The sequence below is a fragment of the Grammomys surdaster genome, unplaced genomic scaffold, assembly GCF_004785775.1.
Source record: "Grammomys surdaster isolate TR1022 unplaced genomic scaffold, NIH_TR_1.0 64, whole genome shotgun sequence".
Lineage (NCBI taxonomy): Eukaryota > Metazoa > Chordata > Mammalia > Rodentia > Muridae > Grammomys > Grammomys surdaster.
The window spans coordinates 13,476,032-13,493,303 of NW_021604566.1; the positions used below are offsets into that span (position 1 = coordinate 13,476,032).

The 17,272-nt window shown below is 43.5% G+C and overlaps 1 protein-coding gene across 1 annotated transcript in view; it reads right to left on the reverse strand.

Annotated features, from left to right (window-relative positions):
* Positions 1–17,272, reverse strand: part of Sulf1 (sulfatase 1) — a 133,544-nt gene that overhangs the window by 4,144 nt on the left and 112,128 nt on the right. Inside the window, exons 13-21 of the mRNA XM_028769232.1 lie at positions 17,013–17,241; positions 14,668–14,920; positions 13,391–13,487; positions 12,804–12,898; positions 12,389–12,454; positions 11,024–11,199; positions 7,091–7,233; positions 6,874–6,997; positions 4,513–4,546 (exon numbers count right to left, since the gene is read on the reverse strand). Of these exons, the coding sequence (XP_028625065.1) occupies positions 4,513–4,546; positions 6,874–6,997; positions 7,091–7,233; positions 11,024–11,199; positions 12,389–12,454; positions 12,804–12,898; positions 13,391–13,487; positions 14,668–14,920; positions 17,013–17,241 (1,217 nt within the window). The remainder of the gene's footprint in view (positions 1–4,512; positions 4,547–6,873; positions 6,998–7,090; positions 7,234–11,023; positions 11,200–12,388; positions 12,455–12,803; positions 12,899–13,390; positions 13,488–14,667; positions 14,921–17,012; positions 17,242–17,272) is intronic.

Here is a 17,272-nt window from a genome sequence, read left to right on the forward strand (position 1 = left end):
TCTAGAAACTGAAGAGAATAACTGCATGTTGTTTGGAGATGTAGCAGTTAATTGCTACAACAACTCTAAGAAACTAAAACCCTATTTGAAGAATCAAGCTAGCACCATATAGGCAGATACTGCTGGTAACGTAGGTCCCTTATAACTACTAGTGAAAAGAGAAAGAGTTCCAGGTTATATTAGAAAAGCATGCGAAGTGACTCAAAAAAAATTTAGTCTGGGAATAAAAGGTTTGTTTTGGTGGGATTTGGTCTGTTGCTATGTACTGAAATGTTAAATTTTGTATTCTAAAATCTAGTTGCCCCAAGACAAGCAAATTCCCATATATGCCAGTTTTTGGTTTGTTTTTTGTTTTTTTTTTTTTTTTTGTGCAAACCTTGCTTCTGAATTTAAAAACTATTGGTTAAATAAAAATGGCTACAGCCAATTACTGGAGGGAGGCGGGTTCTCAGTTACCTGGCTAGGGTTACAGACAGGGACTACAAGGACGGAAAGAGGGAGGAGAGGAAGAAGGAGCACAGAGAAGACATGAACCAACAACATGTGTCAAAGTGAAATACTCTCCCAGGACATCAGACTGCTGGAACAGAGATAACCCAGGATTCAAACAGCAAGAGTTTAAGGTAAACAGCTGGAGAAGTAGCCAGTCCAGAAGTTAGAAAAATAGATTAGAGATAACCCCCAGTAATTGCCAAAGCCAAATAAATAAACCATAGTCTGAGTCTCATTGTTTTTGTAAACCAGACAGGGAAAAGTTTAAATAAATTTTTCTACATTATCTTATTTTTAAAGGAGATCTATTAATATAATGTAACTTATTCAAATATCTTCAGAGAAAAATTATCTGAACATCTCATAGATATAGTTTGACAATTTCAGTGATCACTAATGGCAACAGCACTAACAAACAAATCGATGGTTGTTTCCTTAGCATGAAGATGGTCCACACAACTTGGTTTAGAGTTTATCTCTCTCCCAGTAGTATACTCTAAAAGCACCTTGTTAGGATCAAAGACAAAGTGAAGTCACACTGGAAGAATTAGTCCACACAGGAGACATTTTTACACAGGTAAAGGGATGGACCTGATGCACAGACAGCTCTGTAGCTGTTATGTGTTACAAGTTCAGATCTCGTGTTAACTTTCCAGACCTTTCAAACAGCAAAACAAACAAACAAACAAATAAATAAACAAAAACAAAACAAAACTGGTACCCAGAAATGGCTGCTTCTGAATGTTGAGTGGCAAAAATATAAGATGACACTGGACATATTTCACAGCATCAAACAATGGAATGTTTAAGAACTGTGGGGAACTTCCCAGAATCACACCAGAGAGATCTTAAAGGGACACTAGTGACCAATCCAGGACCACTTTGGCCGTTACAATAGTGATAGAAAAAGAATATTCAGGGAAAAAAGGAGAAGCTTTGCTCTATCCTCACACAAATGGCTACGTAGGGGAGGAGGGAAACAAGCCCTTCATAGTAGAACATGACTTGAGAATCAGGAGGAGCCCTGGAGCTGGGAAAAACTCCATCTGCAGCCGCCATGTTAACAATGAATAACTGCAGGTTGGAGAGGGGCTCAGCGATAGACTTGTCCCTCCAACGCCAGACAGATAAAGCAAGCACAAGTGATCAGGCAAGAATCACAACTGTCGGTGTCTGGATTATCTGCACTGTAACAGACTGCATCATCGATACAGACTAGCAACTGTATAGTGGGATAGCCTAGCAAACAACACATCAGCCAAAAGCAAGGATCCAGAGATGATATCCCAAGGCAGCACTGTTTTTATAATTGACCTGTTCCAATAGACGACTCACATCTTGTGAGAACTCAGGACTAATATCAAATGGAGAGGCATTTTATGAATCAACTGGCTAGTAGCCTACAGAATGTCATCACCAACAACGGAAAGTTGAGAAACTGTTCCAGTAGAGATGACATTGAAGAAAGGTGACGATTTATATGATGTATGATTCTGAATTGAATCCTGGACCAGAAACAAAACACTATAAACATGCCACATTTGGCAACATGTGGCCACTGGATGTGGATTAGATAAAGGCACTGGCTGATACTGATGGTCTGATTTTAGGCAGTGTACAACAGTCATGTGCAAGAATGTTCTTGGGAAGGATATAGTAAAGTACGTCTACACAGAGGGTTATGATGACTGCAAATGACTCAGAGTTGGAGTAGAAACTGTGTTGTATGAGAAAGAGGAAATGAGAGGCAAGAAGCAAACAGGGCGAAATGTCTTGGAGCTATTCCAATAGCCTTTCTGTAAATGCCAACTTATATGAAGACAGAACATTAAAAGTCACTAGACATTAGGGTGGTAATACATCCTGGTTGATGCCGTGCTTGCCTAGCAGACATGGGAGCCCCAGATTCAGTCTCCAGGGTGTGATGGTGTATGCAGATAATCTTAGCACTTAGAAGAAATGGGAGGATCAGAAATGCAAGGTAGTCTTCTGGCATCACTGACTAACGAATTCAAGGTCAGCTTGGGCTGGGGATGCTAATCGTCCATGGCCTGGCCTGGCCTCTGACACCTCTCAGCTCACAAAACCAGACTTTTCTATTGGGTTATTTATTTAAAGCGAAAACACATGGCTGCCTTTGTTCTGAAAAGCAAATCTTTAGAATAAATGTAAAGGATTTCAAGTTACAAGTAAGTCTCACCCCACCCTGGAAACAAGAAGATCATGAAACCACTAGGAGAATTTCTAAAATATACCTTGGCTTCAAGCAGAGTCACCATCTTGTGGGGATGGCACTTGTAAAATATATTAGTTTATGTTAAGATTGAATATCACATACTGTTCCTTCTCACATTTGTTCATTCTTCATTCATGCAAGCTGCTTTGTATTCTGTATTCCGTTTACTAACAAATGCTATCACACTCTGGAGCTTGTTACACAGTAAGCATGCACACAAGCATGCACACAGAAAGCACAGCAAACATGCACAAAGCAAGACTGGGATTTGAACTGTAGGCAGTCTGGCATTACCATGGAGATGAACAACTATGCCACTCACAACCATCTTCACCACTCACTATTTCTCTGGGGAAAGAGGAATTGGACCCAGTGTGGACAGAGGCTGGTGGCCAAGGGTGGCTCTTATAGCAGTCTGTGGTCTAGAGGATTCAGTGAAGTGGACCAGGCAGCCGACCTGCACTATAAAGCTTCCATAAACTGCCCAGCAGCCCCACAGCCACTGGGCTCTTAGGCACATTGCCAAGACTCTTCTTGGATATCACAGCACGGCAGCAGAAGTGATGTTCATGTACAAAGGGAAAAAGACACGCCCACCGAGAACTGCTGATCCTTGCTCACACTGTATCGCAGTCAGAGCTTATGCCTTTGACACAAGAATATTGGGATCACAAGGCACCCTGATCATACCTCTCACCTCCTCCACCAACCACCCGTTTCAGAGACGCTAAATGGCATCAGGCAAGGTGGCAGAGAGACAGAAAACAAACCCGGGACACTGGAGCGGGCATTCCTCCATCTGTCATCTGCCCCTAAGCCATGTCAGGCTCCTCTTTTCCTCCTTTTGTTTCTCTGAGGAGGTATTCGTGTGGATAGTGTCAAATAATTCACACTGCTTTGATAGAACGTGGCAGCTTAAGTAAGTTTGCTGGCTGGAGTTTTGACACACCAAAGCACCAATGAGGCTCAGGGTAGGAGAACAGCAATGGCTGACATTTTTGGACAATTAGTGGACAAGCTTCCAAGTGTACGGCCTCCTCCGTGTGGGAGAGAAAGATGAGGGCTAAAGGGGTAAAGATATTTCAAGATGAGGGCTATGTATGAGGTTTCATGTGTCAGGACTCTGTTCTGGTGTATTCTGGGAACTTCCTGTCTGACTCGGAACACCCTGGCCCTAACTCCTGGCACCCTCTCTTAATTCCTCTCATCCCACTGAGCTCTGCTTATGACAATTGCTTTTGGCATCAAAGTTGACTAATGACTGTTCATAAGGAAATTCTTTGTTCTCTCTGACTTAGGCCTCAGAGTACTCTCGAAATTTCCCTTAGCCCCTTTTAAAAGTATTAGCAATATTCTTAAATGGAAAAAAAAATATCTCCCACTTAGTCCCATGCAGCCTCTCTGCCCAACGGTGTAAACAAAACGAAGGAAAATCCCCGCTGTCCCAGAGGCCACTCCCATTTTCGAGGCCACTCCCCCTTTCCGGTCACCCATTCCTTGCTTCAAGGCATCATTCAAGCAAACAGGCATGGCATGCGCAGGAGAGAGTCCATGCTCAGAGAGGCATCTCTTGGAGGCAGATGCATTGATTGACAGCAGAATGAGCCAGGGACTCGGTGGGAAGGAGAGTACAGTTAGAACACACATGCACCACGACCTATGCTCTGTGCAAGATGGTAAGAAACAGAAACTAGTTGAAATGACGGATCATGCAATTATGGGAAAGAAGCTGCTGAAACTTAAAAAACAAAACAAACAAACAAAACCCAAAAGCGTGTGAATACCTGTGCGGGTCATAGTTTCCTCCTTCTTTAGTTCCTGATATAGGAAAATACAAGAGGAATTGGTTAGCTTTAGAACTTTCACTATGCAGTTTCCATGAAAATATCTAAATCCTAGAAAGAAACAGGCTGTGTTAAATACAGGTGGCATTGAAATCCATTGGAGATGGCCTTACTTAGTCTCAGAAGGACTGAGTTCTGAGAATAAAAAGGTTTAAGGCAAAAAAATATGCAAAGATATTGAATTAAAAGCAGTGAGATAAGTGTTTCCAGAAGTTCATTTAATTCTGAGTAAAATTTTAAAGTACACAGCAGTAAGGCAGCCTGAGCCCGCCTGTCACTTGTCTCTTGAGGACCCTATCAGACTCTCACAGTGGAGCTGTTAAGGCATCTCTGATCAGGTAAGGAGGCATATTCTTTTGCGGAGTGGGAGCGACGTGTTTTATTTCCAGAGGTCCTCTGCTAGTTTGGGGTAGCTCCCAGGTCTGTGCAAGGTGGCTTTTCCCCTGTTCATCTCTAGTTTTCTTTCTCCAGTTTCTGGGAAAGGTCAGTATAAAAGCAGGGTATTTCCAAAGCTTTAAGCTGAATGAAGTAAGCTGCCAAAATACCTACTTTGTAGGCCTGCTTCTTGCCTGGATAATTTCCCTAGGTGTTAATGGGGAATTGAGGTGTGATAATCATGGGACTCTCTTGAAAGATACCTATTGCTTGATCTGGGATCCTACAGAGGTGGGTAGGTTGATCTTTTTGGGAGAAGAGCCTCATTTTCTCCCTTCAAGTCTGTAATCCCCCATCAATTCAGATGTTTTAACACTCAGTCCCCATTGGAGAAGCAATTTGGGGAGGTATGAAACCTTTAGGGGGTGTTACTGGGGGTGGGCTCTGAGCATATACAATCTCACCTCACTTGCTGTACTCTCTGTTATTTGTGGTTTAGTTTCCTGCTCCAAGCACCTTGCCTACCATTCACTACTGTTTGCCTATATTGATGCACTCTTACCCCCTTGGAACTGTGAATAGAAACAAACTCTTTATTCCATATGTGGCTTTTGGTCACAGTGCTTTATCACAACAACAAAAAAAGGTAGCCAGCAAAAAGTGGCATAACCAAAGAAAGGGCTGTTGGTTTGATTGCTAGGGATTCTGGTCTGCACAGGACTCGCAGAGCACAGGAAGACACTTGGATGTGTTTTTTTCCATCTGGGATGGGAAAAATGGTTCATTGGTTAAGAGTGTATAGTGCTCTTCCAGGGGACAAGAGTTTGGTTTCTTGCACCACATCAGGTAGCTTGCAGTTTCCTGTAACTCCAGCTCTAGGGGATGACGGATGATACTCTATCCAGGCCTCTCTGGCATGGCACACATGTGCACAAATGCAAATACAGACATAGACCTGTGCATATAATCAAAACCAGAGTTGGGGGGGGCAGGGTTCTTGCATATATGCCAGGCTTTGTGACTTATACCTATAGTCTTAGCATTTGAGAGACTGTCCACACTGTAAGTTGGAGGCCAACCTTAGCTATGCACAGTAAGAAGTTGTGTCACAAAGAGTACGTGGCTCCTGGAAACTGCTTTCCAATGCCAGTGACTTCAGCTTGTCATCCTGTAGGGATGTCCAGGCCATCTTCAGTTCTTTTCCTTTCTTGCCTTCTGCGAATAGCTGACATTTACATTTCTACAGAAATGATACAAACTACGACTTTTTTCCATAGCAAGGCACAGGCTGAGCAGACAGTTCAAAGAGCCACATCTATATAAGTCCAAGGAGAAAGACGTCAGGCACGCAGAGCAGGACAGGGCCAGAACATCTTCTCAGAGTCAATTTAGACTCCGAGTTAATGAGCTTCCTAAATATTCTCTATTTTTAAATGGGCCATAGTGGCAAAAGAGATAGACATCTCTTGTATAGGGCAGGTATGCAGATGAGGGTGGAGGGGTACTGATGATGGCAGGCAGAAGCAGGACACTATGTCTACCACGTAAGTGTAACAAGAAGAGCTCCTGCTGTCCTCAGGACTGTTCAGGGCAGTGGCAGAGACTCATCAAAGTCTCACCCTCATCTTCCTATAGATGCTTCTGCCAAAACCCGAGGCTTTCTGATAGAATACACAGACACATGCAAGACATAGGAGGGATACACTTCCTCAGTCTTTCAGTAATTTCAGTTCCCCCTGACTGTACTCAGAGGGAGAGACTTAGAGACCAAATTCTGTTTAGATCTGTTTACAGAGTTTTACAGAGTTTTTCATAAATATATAGCTCAAGTACCCTAAACTATACACTCATACACGGAAGTGCTTCAAATAAAGAAATCTTGATAACACAAAGACTTTTCTAAATGGAAGTAATATTTTTTCTTACCAATGTCCAGGCTCTTGGGTCTTGGGTTACACTGCTTATATCCTTGGCAGCTTCGGAGCTCCATCAGCTGTATGTGTAGCTGATTTAGGATGCCCCGTTCTACTGTGTGCACTGTATTTGTGAGCTGTAGATGGAGAAGACAGGAGAATGGCCTTCAACATGTGTCAGCTTATTCCATTTCTAACCACCCTCATTGAACGAAACCATATTGTCTTACCTGATAAGGATCTGTATTCATGTCAAAATACTCCAGAAAGCCAGTAGCAAACTCACAAAACAGGAAATTGTGTGTCTCGTTGACTGTACGCAAACACCAGTAGGTATTGTTGTTAGAACTTGTACACGCACAGAAAGATCCCACTGATGGAAAAGAGCGAAGAACAGCACAAAGGAAAGAATGAGAAGGCTTTACAAGCTGGCTATGTCATATGTCTCTACAAACTTCATGGTTCTGTCTTCTAAGTGCTGTGATTGACTGTCAAAGACAAGTACATCCTTTCCTTCGTGCAAACTGTCTGTGAAATCTGAAAATACAAGGGGCTCATACAGGCTGAAGACCAAGCTCAAGTTTCAGGCCACTAAGTAAGTTATCCTCCTTAACTCTTGAAGGCGGTGGCCTCCAACCTGGGACAAGTGGCTGGAGCACTGGGAGGAGAGTACTAGAGTTTCTATTTATGATTATTTTTATCTTTTCTGGAAGAGGAAAACATGGTTGCTTCATAAAGCAACAGAATGAATGTCTTTGCTTTGTTTCAAGTGTTACAATCACATATGGAGGGACAGTCGTAGATAGGGGTGGAGCCCAGCTTGATGGACTTGGAGATAATGTCATTTGCAATTTCAGAAGAGCCTCTCCTGCACTGTTCTTGTGTGTACAGGAGCACGCATGCATTCATGCATGTGTGTGTAGCCACAGTCTTCTAACCCTCACCCCAGTTCCCGGATAACAACTCTGAGACTTAGTATTTATTAAATGCCTAGGCCATAAGCTTAGGCTTGTTTCCTGACTAGCTCATAGCTTACAGAGCCTGTTTATTCTATTCTATGTGTGCCGCATGCTGGTTACCTCCCCTCAGTTTCATATGTCTTCTCAGAGTCCCACCTGACTATCTCCCAGCATTCCTTTCTCTATCTGGATGTTCCACCACAGCTTACTGGAATCAGTTGTTTATGGACAGATGCTGCTTCCACACACTACACAAGAGATACTACATAGCTATACTCATGTATACAGGTAAACATGTAGAGGACAGAGTATAACTTAGGGTGTCATTCCTCAGGGAACAGTCACCTTGCCTTTTGAAACAGGATCCCCTTTTGGTCTGGAACTCTCTAAAGCAGTCTATACTGGCTGGCCACTAACCCCAGGGAGCTGCCTGTTTCTATCTCCCCAGCAACGACATTGCAACTATGTTTACCTAACCTAGCATTTTTTTATGGGTTCTGGGAATGAATTCAGGTCTTCATGCTTACATGGCAAACACTTTACTGGTTGAGTTTCCCTAAGACCTCTCTACAATATTTTAATATGAAACGAGATTTAACTGTCAACACCTTTTGCACATAAGCTCCCTGGCTAACTAGTAGAAAGTATTTAAGAAAAATCAAAATTTAAAACAAGACATTTGTTCTTAGTTTTGTAAAAGTGTGTGTGTTTGTGGAGGGGGTGATGATGGGGCTTCATAAATGTGTTTTGCAAATATTTCTTAAAACATTTAGGATATATGCAGTTAATAGGATGTACTTCTGATGTAAGATGTTTGTATATCTTACCCCATTTAGTTCTCCAAGGACAGTTAGAGACATCACTGTACCAATACCCACGTGTAGGTGGGAAACCTAAGGCCCAGCATTGTAGCTGACAACAGGCAGCAGGGTAGTCAGGCTGGAAGCTGAGATCAGCTGAGACTACTGCCCTTTTCCATGTTAGACACACTAAATCTAGTCCCCAAGCTAGAGGGGCTAGATGGATCTTTCAAACAGTGAAGAAGGGATTACATTTTCAAATGTTTTAACAGACCAGATTTTTTAAGAGCAGTTACAAACTGAAGGGAAAGTGAATTCTGCAGCATAACCCACCACTAAGGGCAGTAACCTCCCCAGTGCCGACACCCCTCAACAGGGCTTACTTGCTTCAGATGGTGAATTTGTACTGCTCTTGGTGCTGCCCAGCATATGGGCTTGGACCATGGAGCTCAGGCTTGCCTCAGATTGTCCCGCCTCTGCCTCCCGAGTGCCAGGTGAGTCTAGCCAATGACATGTGTCAGCCATGATGGCATGCAGATAGTGGGCTTGTTGATCTATAGTCCCCTGTGTTCTGTGTTCTGCACATTCACCACTCCTTCAGTTCAGAAACATTTTTACAACAGACTATCTGGGAAATGGGGACTATTCTCATTTGTTTGATTCTTTTCCATAGAAAGTGCTCTCGGTACATCATTCATAATTTATATTCTTTTTGTGTAAACATTAGTTCGTGCCTACATATTAAAATCCAGGCAACCAAACACTTTTAACTTCTGTAGAAATTTACCAAATCAATAATTTAAATGGGTTTTGAACTTGTTTCATAAACTATACAAGTATAATAACTTCTGATGGTTCTGCACAAGTAATTGATAAATCCCAAGGATGTTAGAAATTTAACAGTGTAATTTCAATAAATGACTGTTTAGTTAATGAAGGTATTAAAAATTGAAGATCACCATTGCCTCAGCATACTAATGATGCAACTCACGGAATCAACGTCTGACAGTGTCTATCTTTTGCTTAGATAACCATTACATCCTTGCAGCCAAAAGAAAAGCATCCTTTGGTGCTCGGCATTACAGGGAGTGACCTCCATAGGTTAAAATGAAAACGACTCTTAAGATGGTTTTACTGTTATCAGTTATGCTAAATTTTTTTATAGTACACAGGTCAAGTTAGTGTAATAGTATAAGAGGAGCCAATGTGTTCATCTGCGTAATTTGTGGAGGCATAATAAAAAACATTTTATGGGGCTGAAGGGATGCTTTAGCAGTTAAAAACACTTATTATGAAATCCAAAGGACAGAAGTTCAGATCTCAACACCCATGTAAAGAAGTGGGCATCTCTTGAATGTTCTAACTGCAGTTTCATGTCCCTAGTGCCCTCTTCTGGCTCCAGACACACCTGCATGCATTCAGAGAGACAGACACATAGAGCAACAGAAACATGCACAGACACAGGTGTGCTTACACACACACACACACACACACACACACACACACACACACACACACAGAGTTTAAACTTTTTAATTGAGATGGAGGAAATGATAGAAGAGGGCTAATGCATACCATGTGGGTCTTTCTTAGAAGAGGAAACGAGAGGTCATTAGGAGGTCATTCTGACTCTGAAGGATGGTTTACAGAGATGAGGAGAGGATGTGGGAGACCACACAGGAGGTTTGAAAGTGCCTGGAGTGTTGGCTTAGACAGGACTGTGGCAGCTGACCTCCTAACGTAGGCAAGCTGTAGGTCATCCTGCCTTGTTCTTCAAGAGGTTTTCCAGTCCCTGGTGCATCACATTGGTTCTGGGATGCTGATCTCTCCATTGAACAATGTTCCTACAACTCTTTAGGTTCCAGCTTAATTGTCACCTTTTTAAAGAGATCCATTGCTGCAGCTTGGATCTGAGAGTCCCTCAAGGCCCCACAGCAGTGTTACTGGGAAGTGTCAAACCTCTCTTTTAGGTTGACAACATCATGTATTTTGTCGTAGTGGTGGAAACACACACACACAGACACACACAGACACACAGACACACAGACACACACAGACACACAGACACACACACACACACACACACCCCTTTCTTATCTCTAAAGAATTCCCGAGGAAACTTTAACCGTTTATTTTATTCCATGGCAACAGAGTGTAATTGTGTTCCGTAGCTTATCTGCTTGCCTGCTTACCCCTTCCCACTGGAGTTTCCTGTGTAGTAAGGACAGACTCCTCCTCCCTGAAATCTGAGCGGCTTCAGAGGCTTCCAAAACTCCATTTCAGGAGCCACATTAAAAGCTGTGTGCTATGACTAAGATTCACTGTGATTGTGAACACACATGTAAACACCCACACAATTCAGGTGCTCTCTGTACTCCAGTAGGTATACCCCTAGGAGACTTACAGTTCCAGAATGGGGCGGTCTGCCAGTGGTTGTTGTCATGGGTGAAGCAGGTGAGGCCAGGCAGGCTACACTCCTCTCCTTTTCTCTGGCGTTTCTTCTCCTTCCTCTCCTTCTTCCTCCGACGGTGCTCCTTGAAGAGCTGCAGTTTGCTGTCCACCTCCTGGGCAGCAGCCTCCCTAGACCAAGACAAGGAACATTTTTGACGACCAGAAAGTACTTCATAAGTGGGTTGTTCTGAGCCTTGCACAGACACATGAGCTTGGGTGACCTGTGCTTCAAATAAAGCCGGTGTCTCTTGCCCAGTGACAGGTCTCCTAGAACTTTATTAAACCTGATGATTACTTGTTCTTAAGCACCAATGGGAATAAAGGCTGGCATGAGTCAGTGCATCTTCCCAGCTGCAAACTTTGAACAAATGATGTGACCTCCCAATAGCTCAGTGCATATCAGGTGGCCACAGAATCAGTGACCAGTTAGTTGGACCAGATGGCTTGAAATGGGTGGATTCAAATATCCTTTGGCAAGTTATACATGATAACCTTTTAAAATGAAGATTTTATCATGTTTCTTTAAAATACTTATTTTTTGAGAATTCCATCTGTGTGTACAAAGAGATATGGTCATATCTACCCCTACATGTCCCTCTTTGTACCCCACCCCCACCCCACGTGTCCCCTTCACACCGCACCCCATCCCAGATCTCCCTTTGCACATCATGTCCCCAGCTCCATGTGCTTTTCTTTTTTCTTTAATGACCCACTGAATCTAGTGCTGCAGCGTGGGTAGCCTAGCAGTGGTCCAGCCCTGAAGAAGAATGGTTCTCCCTCCTCCCACAGCTACCAACTGCAGTAGCTCCTTGGTTAGGGGTGGGCCTCATGAGCTCCACCCTCACCAGAGTTTTTGGCTGGCTCGATCTTAGGCCCATAATCACCACTGCTACAAGCTGCTGAGCATAACAACACTGTCATGTTCAAAGGGGGACGTGTTGCTTCAGCATCTTCCTCATCCTCTACCTCTCAGAGTCTTTTCTTTTCCCTTCCCTTCCCATTCCCTGAGCCTCGGCAGGTGTTTTTGTTCTTCCACATAGTTTAAATGTCATTGATGTTCAGATACGAAATCTCTCACACACACAACTTTTGCCACAGTTTAAATATCCACGTGCTTCCTTACATCGCGAGAGGCCAGCACCACCACAAGTCATTCTGCTGAATACCCTAATTTAGTCAGTGGTCTGTTACTCTCTGACAATTCCCACCACAGACCATCCTATGTGGAATGCAGCCATCCCTCCTGCCACCAAGGTCAGCGCCGCCCCAGTGCACAGACAAACAGCCCCAGTGCACAGACAGACAGGGGACTACTCACTTGAAGGGGTGAAGGTGGCTCTTTAGCTTCTCCTGCCGTTTGACACCTTTCTCTCTGTTGTAATAGCTGCAGGCCAGAGGGTTAGAGCATGAGTCTAATGTATGTAACCTCTCACTGGGTTAATTAGTCTCTCTCTCTCTCTCTCTCTCTCTCTCTCTCTCTCTCTCTCTGTCTTTCTGTCTTTCTTTCTCCCTCCCTCCCTCATGCATGGCAGGAAGTTATTCTTTTGCCATTATTTCAGTGGGACTTGTTTGATCATTTACTTAAGTGGGCACCATATTTAATTTGACTTAAATAGGTGAGGCCAATATGCCTATGGCAATGCCCTCACACACAGCATTAATGAACCAGGAGGTGTCCTGAGATGCATGTTTACCTCCGCTCATCACAGCTTCACTCTGGGATGCATGCTCACCTCTGCTCGCCACAGCTGCACTCTTCAGGTTTCCTTCTCTTTAGGTGTCCCCTCACTTCTCTTAAATTCTTAATTTTATCTTGTAGAACTTCGATCTGGAAAACACATAATCATACAACCTTCTAAGATCAGGATTTTTGTTTACAGAATATCCTCCATCTTGTTGGTGTATTCCATAATTATGACTATTCCCAGAACAGCTGGGAAGAGTGAGTCACAGAACACATGTTTATTCCTATATTCCAACAAGTGTGTTATGGAGACATTAACAGATACATCTTTATAATTAAATAATTTTCTCAAAAACATGCAAAAGACTATGAGATTCATCCCTCCCTTTCCCACTCTTGCTTTCAGTAGGACTACTACTACCACTGGAGGAAGATGAAATCTCTTGGTGGATTTTCCAGCTTCTAGGCAATTACAAAAATGAGGCTATGGACATGTGGCATGTCCCCCAGTCACAGAGGGTTAAGGAGCTGAGGACACAGCCATGTGGACCCACTGTCTGCTTGTTTGTATGTCTGTGGTGCGATCATGGAACCTCCTTGCTTATGACAACTGAGCTCTCCAGCCCCACAGCTGACCTCTTTATCGATGTAGGCCTTATGGTCCTTCCACGCTCTGGCCGACTGGTATAGCTCCCTCTCACAATGGATTGTGTCATTTGGAAGAATAAAGCATCTGCAAAATCCAAGAGGACCCAGAGAAACAGGCTTATGTTCTAATATCAACAAAACAAACAAACAAACATACACCGGAAAGAGCAAAGAGCACTCAGCATCCTTACCTCTTCCTGTAGATAAAATCACTGAGCTTAGAGCTGATTCCCTCACAAGGATAAATGACAACGGGTCCTGGCCATTGGCTGGACAAGGGACAGGGTCACTGCTTTGTGACAAGATTATTCCCCCAAACGCCTTGCCACACCTTTTCACATTCATTCTCCATTGAACAAACTTAAATCTGGGAGCACTCACACCACTCCATGGCACCCCATGCTGATGACATTGGGGACAAAATAAAGCTCTAATAAATTTTTAAAAAGAGGGGCTGGAGAGAGGGCTCAGCGGTTAAGAGCACTGACTGCTCTTCCAGAGGTCCTGAGTTCAAATCCCAGCAACCACATGGTGGCTCACAACCATCCGTAATGAGATTGGATGCCCTCTTCTGGTGTGTCCGAAGACAGCGACAGTGTACTCATAAATAAAATAAATAAATAAATCTTAAAAAAAAAATCTCTGGGAAAAATCAATTTATAAAAAAAAAAAATTTTTAAAAAGAGTAGATTAATTTGAGGAGGTACTGAAGAGCCGTGTGAGTCTATTAACCTATAGATATTGGTGTTTGTTTCCTCTCTGTATGATTTCCAAAACCCTTTCGTTCTGCCTGAAGCAAGCCAGGTTTTTCTTATCTTACATATCCACTCCAGATCCACAATCATTTTTTAGAAGATTCTTTGGGGTTCACTGTTCTTTAAGGTGTGCTTCAATTCTGAGGCCTGATTTTGTAATGCTCTAAATCTAGAGGGCAACAGATCATGGAATAGTCCCCAGAATTGTTTCCATCTATTTGCAGACACTTCTGTAGGCAAGGACTTGGGAGTGGAAATTCCATCCGTGCCTGCTAAGTTGAGATATGACAGAATTGCCCTGCCTGGGTTCCCAGCTAATTAGCCATCGTATGAGACAAAACCCAAAGCACATGTCTAGGTCTCTGATGGTTCTAGCTCCTCCTTGCTTTTTTGTGCCCCCTGTACATGTAAGTCTTTGGGCACTGCTATTTTTTGTAAACTGTAATGGTGATTGTATGGGGTATGAGGTCATGTTGTCCTCCACCCTGGGAACTACACAAGGAGACTCACTTGTGTGTCACCCGGACAGTGGTGGGTAACCCCACAGCATTGTTGCTGTCTGCCAGCATCTCATTCCTGATGTCACCAGCAGCAGCCTGGCGACTTGTGAAGCCCTGGTGGCCCTCATCATGGCGCTTAGCAATGCTCCTTGGTGGTAACACTTGCAATTCTTCTTCTTCCAGATTTATGTCATATATTTCACCTTCGAATTCAACAGACAGGGACCGAGTCTGGCGGGTGTGAACAAATCTGGGCTTATACTCTGGAATGAGAGGGAAAGGTATTACCACAGATGAACAGATGTGGGTGGAAGGGAGGAAAGTATCACCGGTCACCGTGGAACCTTAGAGAGGGACAGGCAATGCAGGCTGCATAGCCACGGGACATCTTGGTCCTGAGATAATTCCTGAAATCACAGCAGCAAACGCATGCTCTTACCCTGTGGTAGCTATCACACTGCTCTGGCCTCGGCCGATCCTTTGTCAAGGGGGCTAGCAGGCTGTTTTCTGCCACATTTAGTTTTGAACATAAATGGCTAAGGCCGTTAACATAGAAATATGTAGTCCCTGTTTGTTGTTTATAATGACCTTCTTCTCCTTAGCTTCAGCTGGCCTTTGTGTAATTGTGTGCCTATGCTGAATCCATAGTCTTGAAATGCAAGTATTGTCATAATGGTACGCACACACACAAAAAAACTTATGAACTATCAAACATTAATTGGTTCTATCATCCTTTCTGCACGAGGGAACTGAAACCTTGAGTTTTGTGGGTCTTTCCCTAGGTCCTAGAGCCTGGACACGTGGGTCACAGAACCATGACACGCTGTCTCGCCTGGACGTGTGGGTCATAGAACCATGACACTCTGTCTCATCTTACAGCCTCACCACTGCCTTGAGCTGCTTTTTCAAAAAGATGACTCCGCTAAACACCTCATGTTTACACAAGTACAGGGCAGTGCTCTAAAACGATTAAAATTGTGAAAGTTTGCACCACCACATAACGTTTTAAACTCTCGAGACTAAGAATAAGGCCATTGCACATGCTCGACTATGGAATATTGCCTACTGTTCACTGGGTCCTGGGTAAGGTTTTAATGTACAAGCTCTGACCTCTGCTTACACGCATGGGCTTTGTGAGGCACAGTCCTCTGGTCTTTTCTCTCCAGCTTCCTAAGTCAGGAAGAAGAGTCACAGAGATGGGGGAATTGCAACTATCAGCCTTCCTACAGGGTAGACTGCTCCTTACAGGACCCCTTAGTTTCCAGGTGAGGGAGTGGTTGCCATGACAGACGACTTGCCCAGCCATCACGTCCAGGAAAAGAGGAAATCTGCTTCCGTTCTAGGTCACAGTTTGAAAACTTTCAGGCAGGGGAGAGTGTTCCTCCTGTTGGGTGGGATGTTTGTATCAGGGGACCTTCTCCCTTATTAATTTTAGCTGTGACTTTTTTGTGTAGTTTAAATGTGAAATTTCCTTCCAGAAGGAAAGGCAATCCCATAACTCTGTGGTACTGGTTATGAACCACTTTAAGAATTTGTGGAAACCAGTGAAGACTAGTCCAGTTAGATACAGTTAAGGGATTCATGATCCTCAAGTCTATTCTGTTCAGCACAAAAATGTCTGCTCTAAGGAACTCTGACTCTTAAATGATTAGTTTAAACAGAACTTATTTACTGACAGAAAAAGCACAGATTTGAGCCACGTCTCAAATTTGCCAGTAGGTGGCAGTAGACTCTCACTCTTCAGTAGCTGTTCCTCCTGTTTTCTGTAGTCTATAACTTTGTGTCAGTTACCTGAGAGTTTTTACTAAAGAAATTGTAGGCACTAAGTATATGCTGTATTAACTTCAACTAATTTTATACTGCCACTCAGGAAGATACAACGTGTGACAACATTTAAAAATACATACAGTCTAAAATATGATAAACACTCATTTAAAAACCGCTCCTGTCTTTCCTCTAAGGTTAAACACATGAACTGTTACCTGAAATTTAACTTTTAAAGCAACTTAAGGCAGGCATATCAGAGCATTACCATGAAGGCAAAGTCAAATGGATCTAAACCTCCCCCACTGGCACCGTGGAATACCTACTAAAGCCTTTTCATGTGTGTGGATGCTCTCTGGGCCTTAGGAAGTCACTAATTGTATTGTATGTTAAGTGAATATATTTGCAAAGTGAAAATTCTAGCCAATTTTTCCTACCTTACTTTAAACTGAGCAATGATTTTTGTTTTTATCCTGAAATCTAGACACTATCTACTTTGTGTGTGTGTGTGTGTGTGTGTGTGTGTGTGTGTGTATGAGGGGAGATTGTGGGGGAACCTGCCGCTGTGGGGGGTCACAAGGTTTGGCTTACTTGGTGTTCCCTGGTTCCTCAGAAATTGCCTTTGGTTCTTTCTCTGGCTTCTGCTCGAGCGATAACCAGACTCCCGACAATGGCACTCTTTGTCTTTGTCTTGCAAGCCGCGAGAGTAGAGGTTGCGTGTATTCTGACGTGTATTCTGACGGACGGTGAGCAGGTCGCTGGGTCCCTTACACTTGTGGATTCGAAGCTTGCCGGATGTGTCCTCGATGCACCGCCAGGTCTGCAAGAGCCAGAGGAAGCCGAGCCAGGTG